The sequence below is a fragment of the Malania oleifera genome, chromosome 1 (genome assembly GCF_029873635.1).
Source record: "Malania oleifera isolate guangnan ecotype guangnan chromosome 1, ASM2987363v1, whole genome shotgun sequence".
Classification (NCBI taxonomy): Eukaryota; Viridiplantae; Streptophyta; class Magnoliopsida; order Santalales; family Ximeniaceae; genus Malania; species Malania oleifera.
In genome coordinates this window covers 27,382,489-27,391,589 of record NC_080417.1, presented here as the reverse complement: position 1 = coordinate 27,391,589, position 9,101 = coordinate 27,382,489, and the positions used below count along the sequence as shown (strand labels likewise).

The following is a 9,101-nucleotide window of genomic DNA, read 5'->3' as shown; positions in this document are numbered from 1 at the left end:
AGTCAATAGCGAATTCAGTTGATCAAAATGATGAAATGAGTGAAGAAAAAGTTCAGCTGCTAGGTTCATCAAACATAGAACTCACAAATGAAACAACTCGACAGGTAAAAAGAGCTAGGAAAAAAACATCTTGTATTTGGACAGATTTTGAGTTGATTGAAAGTGGAGATAAACAATATGCCCAATGTAAGTATTGTCCTAAGAAATATCTCTACCATAGTAAGAATTCTGGGGCATCAAACTTACATTGTCATATTAAAAAATGCATGGGAAATAAAAATAATGATCTCAAACAAATGCTAATGAGTCAAGGTGATGGAAAGTTGTCTTTGCATGCACGAAACTTGATCAAGTTGTACAACGTAGGAAGTTGCCAATGGCAATTGTGAGACACAATTTACCCTTTTCTTTTGTTGAGTATGAAGGAATTCATGAATGGGCTTTAGAATTAAATACAAAGACAAAATTTGTGACAAAAAAGACTGCAAAAGCTGATGTTATGAGGGTTTTTTTCAAGGAAAAAGAGCACATTCGTGAACTTTTGTTGAATAATTCTAGTAGAATTTCTCTTACTTCGAACTTATGGACTTTATTAAATACTGATGGCTATTTATGTTTAACTACACATTTTGTGGATAAAAATTGGAAGTTTCAGAAGAAAGTGTTGAGTTTTTCAAGCATGCCTTCTCCACACACTGGTCTAGCACTTAGTAACAAAGTCATGGACTTATTGGTGAATTGGGGTATAAACAAGAAGTTATTTTCCATAACATTGGACAATGCTACATCCAATGACTATTTTGTAGAGTTTTTGAAGTCTAATCTGAACTTGAAAAATGCTTTGTTAAGGGAAGGAAAGTTTTTTCATGTTCGTTGTTGCACTCACATATTAAATCTTATTGTCCAAGATGGCCTAAAATTATCTCATTTGGCTGTGGAAAAAATACGAGATTATGTCAAATATGTGAAGCATTCACAACATCGAAAGTTTAGATTTCATGAATGTTGTGAAAAAGTGAGAGTGCCACGTGTGAGAGAATTTCGCCAAGATTGTCCTACTAGATGGAATTCTACTTATATGATGCTTGAAAGTGCTTTGTACTATAGAGATGTTATTTGTCAATTCAAGTTTAGTGAGGAGAATTTCAATTTTTCCCAAATGATGATGAATGGAAGGAATTTGAGAAAATTGCTAGTTTGTTGAAGGTTTTTTATAACTTGACAAATCTTTTTTCTGGGACATCTTATCCAACTGCAAATTTGTACTTTCAAGGAGTATGGAAAGTACAAGTAACTTTACTTAATGCACCATTGGGTGATGATGTCTTTTTAAGGAATGTAGCTAGTCAAATGCAAGGGAAATTTGACAAATATTGGTCACATTATAGTAAAATTTTGGCAATGGCTGTTATTCTGGATCCTCGTTTCAAGATACAATTTGTATCTTTTTGTTTAAAAAAAGTGCAACCAATGTCTTGGAAAGATCGAGTAAACGACATCTAGCGTGAGATGCATTCTCTTTTTGATGAGTATGTGAAGCACCACTCCCCTTCGACTTCTAAGAAAAGGCCTTCCTTTGAAGCAACTACTAGTCATGATCATGGTCATATGACAACTATTGCAACATCAGTTGATGTGACACTAAAAGTAAGATGTTTTTTTAAGTATACATTTTATTTTACTTTTATTATACATCTATAAAATTTTTATATTTCTATTGTTATATACTTGTTTTTAGGGTTTTAAAGCTTTTGCTAAGGAAGATGAAGAAGCTCCAATGTCAGAACTAGAAATGTTTTTTAGAGAGTGGATGGTAGATTGTGATAAAGAATTGGATATTTTGGACTTTTGGAGGAGTCATGAATATAGGTATCCGATTCTTTCCCGAATGGCAAGAGATATCTTATCAATTCCAATATTAATTGTTGCATCAGAATCAACATTTAGTATTGGAGGAAAAGTGATAAATATGTCACGTAGTTCTCTTACGCCTGATAATGCTGAAACTATCATATTAACTCGTGATTGGCTGTATAGTTGAGGAGGTATGCTTATTTAATTATATTTCTATGTTATTATAATTACTATGTATTATGCAATATTTATTTATTTATCTATATTTTGAATTTTGAATCCAGTTGAAGATTTTGTATATAAGGAAGAACTTGCTGAAGATATTGCTCAAGCTAAAAGAGCAAGTCGTACCTCATCTAGTGTATCATCTTGTTCTGTTTGACTTTATTTGAATATTACTACACTAGCGCAGGATGCATTACTACACTAGCACAAGCTGCGCAGCTAGTGCTTCTATTTATCTTTGAAAATTATGTAGTCAATAAATTATTGTTTATTTGTTGTTTTAACTTGTAGTGTTGAATAAATTATTTGTAAATTTTTTTTTTCCAGTTTGATAACTTGTAACTTTTGAGATGTTAATTAATAAGTTCAATTTATGTTATTCGATTCATAACTTAAATTATATTTTGAATTCTTTCATGATAGGCAGACGAGGAGAAGAAGATGAAGCTTTGATGTCACAAATGAAAGCATTTCAAATAATTCAAGGCATTCAAATGATTTTGAAGTTATTTGAAAGATGAGTTGAGATTTTTTTAGTTTGTTGATAGTTTTATTTTAAGAGATTCACACGATTTGAAAATAGTTGTATTTAAAAAAACTCACATGCTTTAAGAACAATTATAATGTTTAGATTTTAGACTCACACGAGTCACACGGTTTAAGTTTCTATTTTGAGTTGGATTGGGATTAATTTTGTGACAATCTGCTTATTTTTCACATTTATATATATATATATATATATATATATATATATATTACATATTACAAAATCACCAATCCCAGCTCAGCAAATCATAATCCACCTGGACCCATGGGTACCAGGGATACATCAAAACACAAAATGGAAGCCTAAGCAGTAGGAAACATACAATCATATACATCTCATTATACCATACATTACAATACCAAAGTTACTACAATCACTGTATACATATATACACAACACTCAACCCAAAATGATGTCTTAGGGCCATTTTCACAAAATACATCCGACCCTATCAAAATACTTATCCTTCTGGAAGGGCAAACCAGCCGTACTAGATCAGCGGGGCTTTACCCGTTCTCTTATCAGGGGCTCCTGAAATATTTATAAAATTTTGGGGTGAGACACCTCTAAGTAAGGGAAATAAACTAATACTAGTGTATGGCAACATGAGTATTCCATGTTATACATATAACATACAGAACATATTCATTAACTGTTATGTCAAATTTAGGGAAACATATATATCATCAAAACATGGTAGAACATATTGCATTTTCATAAACATATTTCATCTCATATAATAATAATACAAAAACATTCCTAGTAGGTTAGTTGGCTGTTGTCATGTATTACCCCCACATGATTGGGTTGTGTGGCCCGAAGGCGGGCGCTGACAATGGTTGGCCGACCACTGCTAAGTCAAAAGTACAGTCTGTAAGTCTGATGGGTCTGCCAGACCTGGTCCGTACACCAGGGGCGCTCACACACTTCTTATAAACCACATCGACTATCCAATCTCACACCACTCCGTACAACGACGTTAACACAAATATCATGATCACAAAGACCATGGATACATAGCAACGATACCGTGCAAGTGCTAGCTTAGACCAAACCAACCAGGTTCTGATATCATATAACATATACTGAAATTGTGATACATAGATATTTCATATCATTAATTATCAAATCAATCATGTCATTTTGCATATACATGTATATCATGAAAATCATCGGCCCGTATGCCGGCATTACACATTTTACCATAGCTCGACTCGTACGCCGGCAAATCATAGCACAGCCCGTATGCTGGCTAATTACATCCATAGTTCGGCCTGTACGCCAGCAAAATATAACCATAGCTCAGCTCATACGCTGGCAAATCATACACATAGCACGACCTGTACGCCGGTTTTCCATTATAAAAATCTGTATCATTAATACATTCCTAGAAAACAGTATTTCATAACAATTTCTACTCATGCCATACTAACAGGTTTTTCGCATATTCAATATACCATCATTTTTAACAGTATTTTCCCAAATATATAAATCATATATAAATATATTTATTTTCTGAAATCGAATGCTATAAAAATATACATATTTTCATAAAATACTAGCTTAGTTTATCCCCTTACTTGATTCTTGAAAAGCCCCTAAGAAAATCTGTCCCACACCCGCAGGGTTCCATACTCAACTTCCTGAAAACAACATTCTCCAGAACTAAAGTTGAGTATTTCTACGCGTATAACACTTCCTACAATTGTCAATTAACCAAATACTGAGTAAAAAGTCTTACCCTATATTTGGGATAGTTTCCAACCCAGCCCCACTGACGATCTGCTCCGGCAGACTTGCAGAGAACTTTCTCAGGAGCGTCGTGGTGGCTTCAGATCGTTGATCTGGCGAAGATTCGACCTAAAATCGAAGAGAGAAGGGGGAAGTGCCGTAGGATGAGAGAGAGAGGGTTTCTGTGTTTAATTTCCATAAAAAATCCGAGTTCTTCACTGTTTATAGGGCTAGATTCGTCGACGAGCCATGTCATCTCGTCGACGAGTCCATTAATAATTTCGTTGATGAAACCCACTCCTCGTCGACGAAATTTAGACTGCCCAAAACCTCTCTCGGTATTTCCTTGTCAACGAAATCTTAACTTCGTCGACGAGGTCCTCTTATACCATCGTTGACGAATCCCTTGTATTCGTTGACAAGGTCCTGAAAATTTCTCTCGATTTATTCCTTCCAAAATGCAATGTCGTCGACAAATGCCCTCCTTCTGTTTCCGGTTTCCATTTCCCTTCCTTTTTATTATTTAAATACCATTATTCTTTGAGTCATTACAAATTTATTATGTTTTATTACTTACATTTTTACTTGCATAAATTAGAAGTTGTTAATTAGTATAAATGATTGAATGATTGATATCATATAGTTACTAAAAAAGTTAATACACAAACTAATCGCAAGTTATCGTATACAATTTAAATTATTATGATAGAAAATAAATTATTAATAAAATTATATTTGAGAATGGCGGATTATCCGCCCATCCGCCATGAATTATCTGACCCGAAACCATCTAATCCATCACTTAAACAAGTCGAATATGAATTATGATTTTTTCATCCGATAATCCGCCTTATCCGTCACGGATAAACGAACCCGATTCGCTTTGTCAGGTCCACCCTAAACTCAACTTTAATGAAATACATAAGTCCATTATAACATATTGTGCCTAATTAGCTCCTATTAAATGAGTAACTAAATAAGCTTAATTTGAATCTATTTTAAAAAGTCTTAGGAAGCTTATAATAACACTAATCACCAGACAAAATAAGATAAATTTATTTACGAATTTAGAAATTAAGGGTATTTAGTTGTCGAAAATATTTTAAATTTTTTAATATTTAGTTTTCTAAAGAATTGTAAAAATTAGTTAATTTTTGATTTTTTCAAGATCATTATTAAAAACATAAAAAATAAAGAGTTTTTTTTATGTGTAAAATAATTTTTTATTTTTTGTTTCTAGGTTCTAAAATAATCATAAAAAAAACTTGTTTCTAATTTTTTAAAATTTTATATGAGGTAGTGAGGTGTTACTTAGAATCATGAATTATGAGGCTTCAATTTTAATTTGTCAATTTAAAATAAACTCTATGCATAATCCAAAAAAAAAATTTAAATTTAAGAAGTGGATTCCATACTCTCATATATTTAATACTAATATTTGAAAATTTTTAAAAATAATAGTAAGAAAATATTTTTCAATACTTTTTACATAAATTTAAAAATTAAAAAGTATCATTTTGTAGTTGTTTTTAATTTTAAAATAAAAATAAACTATTTCTATTGTATGTGAAGTCTAATTTCTAATATATGAAGAATTACTTGAGAGTAGTATTTCGAGTACAACTTATGTCTTCGATTTTGCATAGGGAGTCGAAGGACCCCGCATCGGTGCATCCTTCATCCATGGCGAGGGATACTTATGATGTAATTTTATGTTTTATGAAAGTCATCTTATATTTTCATATGAAATGTATGATTCTTGGTTCAAGAAAACTGTTAAACACGAGAGAAGTGAGAGAAAAGGGATTAGGTCATTTTGCTCGTACTTATTATTGAATAGTAGAATCGATGACCTTATTTGATTTTGAGAACATAGACACAAATTGTCGAGCATAATAAATTTTTATTTCTTGCAATAAATTTTTTTTTTATTTTTTGTTTTTATTTGTTGACTTTGTTGTGGATTTTCGTTGCAATTTCCACAAATTAATATTAGCAATAATGTGCATTCATTTATTCCACACAAGTATTGTGAAATCAAATAACTTAATTAATTTTTTTATAAATTTATAAAAAAATAAATTGGAATAAAAAAATAAATTATTTTTTGCAATTAAACTAGCCCTACATCTCTTTGCACCTAACCGTGAAAAATGAATCTGAGCCAACTCTTGTCCAAATGAGTTCGTTGCAACTCAAATTATTCACAGCTGACCGTCAAACTTTTAATGAAAGTCAACATTTTCGTGACAATTAACATGATAAGGCTGGGACATTTCTTTCAAACAAGAGAACGGGACGGCCCTAGAACCTTCCGCAATATTCTCGGCGAACTTCTGCTGAATATTAGGTCTCGACACATTCCTGAGTTTGCCCCGTTTCCTTCTTTCGATCGATAGAGTCGGTTAATTTGAAGGTCAGTTTTCTTTCTTGAAATTATAGTTTTAGCTAATCTTGTTTGAATACAAACTCTCTAATAATCGAATTGGGTTTATTTGATCTGTTTTTAGAAGCTTGGATTTCACTTTCATTTTCCCTCGTTTTCTCGGGAACCAAATCGATTGGACTTTCTTTCGGATTCTTTTCTATGGCGAGATTCTTTTTTTCTTCAACCCCCCCCCCCCCCCCCCCGGGGGGGTATTATTTGTTTCTTTACGTTTATTCGATCGCTTTTTATAAAATTGAATTCCGTTATGGAACTCTATTTTATGATTTTCCTTTGCGCACCATTTGATTTTGTTCGAGCTGGGTCTTAGAAGCTAGAAACTATGCCATTGTTTTCTCTTCGTTTATTTATTTAATTATGTTTACATTTGCTGGCCCTTTTAGAAATTGGGGGTGATCCGCTGATTTTTTTTTTTTTTTTCAGTATGTTATTTGCTTGATTAGGGTTGCGCCTTGTTTTGATCCAACTGTTTTAGAGTATGGGTTTTCGCCCATGGCCATGAGTTATCTCAAATTGACTCAAATGATATTCAATTTGCCCCCAAAGTGTTATTTTATGGGCACTTTTGATTATAGAAATGAAGGGAAACTTGGCTCAACAAACCCAAATACTGCCCCTTTCCCTAGTATTGTGGATCTTTCAAAGTGGCATGAATATAATTAATTTCTTAGTTGTGAAAGTTATTATGAACACTGGATTGGATTGTGGGGCTTGTGGCTCGCCATTTTTGAAAAAATTTAACAAGCGCAGAGGCTTCTGATCTTTATTTTTGAAAAAAATTGAAAACAAAAGATCAAGTTTTGGGTAGGGGTCTTGGAGCTAAGTTAGATCTTTTTCAATTCTTTTGACATATAGTAGAGAGCAAATGTGGTTGTCATAGCAAACCTTTATTTATTGTTGATATAGGTTATTTTTTTTTTCCTTATATAGTTTTCCTTCTCTTGATAGGCATTCTTGACTTGGTGTATTTAATCATCTACAGGCATTTCCCTTTGAATTTCTACGGGTTGGAGATGGCAAGTGAGACTGGGGAATCGACAAGCAGGCCACCTCAAAGCCCAACTTTCGCTGGCAGTAGTAGCAATGATGCTGCTGATTTTGAATGTAATATATGCTTTGAATTAGCTCAAGACCCAATCGTCACTTTATGTGGTCACCTATTCTGTTGGCCTTGTCTATACAGATGGCTTCACCATCATTCACATTTGCAAGAATGCCCAGTTTGTAAAGCTCTTATACAGGAGGAGAAGTTGGTTCCCATTTATGGCAGGGGTAAAGCATCAACAGATCCCAGATCAAGATCAATTCCAGGTATGGAAATTCCTAATCGCCCAGCGGGGCAGAGGCCTGAAACAGCTGCTCCCCCAGAAGCAAATTACTTCCCCAATCTTGGGTTTGGGCTAATGGGAGGATTTGTGCCAATGGCGACTGCACGAATTGGCAATGTTGCATTGTCTGCTGCTTTTGGAGGCCTATTTCCATCTTTATTCAATATTCAGGTTCATGGCTTCCCCGATGCTACTGTCTATGGAACCACCTCTGGTTTCCCCTATGGATTTTCTAATTCATTTCATGGGGGCTCTGGTCATGCTCATCCCCATGCTCATGCTCCTGGAGTTCCGCAGGCAACAGGTCAAGATCAGCAAAGGGATTCCTATTTGAAGATGCTGTTTTTGATGATTGGCGTCTTTGTTATCCTTGCTTTGATTTGGTCATAAATGAATTTGCTACTAAAAGTGAAGAAGTGTTTATGGTTAGCTGTGCTAGTTAATTTTGCATTTGTTGATTCGCTAGCTGCTTTGGGGACTCCATTTTGTATTTGTGGCAGTTGTCCATATGATGCTTCAACAATGCCTTTTAACTCACATTTACCATGTCATAAAAAATGTGCAGTGAATTTGTTTGTTTTCTATAAATTGGTTTTAAGATCTCTCTCTCTCTCTCTCCCACTCTCTAAATTATTTCTTGTTTACATGTTCGTGATTAATGCTACTTAATTTCTGGATTCTGTTCTATTGAAAAAAAAATTATTGAGTGTTTTGTTTTTCATCATTCAAACAACCCCGTGGGCATCACTTTTCACTACACCATTTGTTGGCAGGTCTTACTTGTTTTAACTTTTACCAATACTGACATGTGATTGGCTTTTGATTAGGGGTGGGTATCATACATCACTTGTATTGCTGATTGGGTTTTAGCTTGAATAGAACAAGCTTAAGAGTATGAGGCATTGGAAGTCATTGGAATAATAAAAATAAGATGTCATGAGTGTGAGCTTTTAATATATCTTAACATGTA

General features: G+C 33.7%; 1 protein-coding gene across 1 annotated transcript; it reads left to right on the top strand.

The window, feature by feature from the left end:
* The first annotated feature begins 6,508 nt into the window (after positions 1 to 6,508).
* On the top strand, positions 6,509 to 8,733 carry LOC131153139 (uncharacterized). Its single transcript, XM_058105224.1, has 2 exons — positions 6,509 to 6,773; positions 7,786 to 8,733. Exon 2 carries the CDS (start codon positions 7,817 to 7,819, stop codon positions 8,519 to 8,521), a length of 705 nt encoding a protein of 234 aa, XP_057961207.1. The 5' UTR covers positions 6,509 to 6,773; positions 7,786 to 7,816; the 3' UTR covers positions 8,522 to 8,733.
* Positions 8,734 to 9,101: the final 368 nt, after the last annotated feature.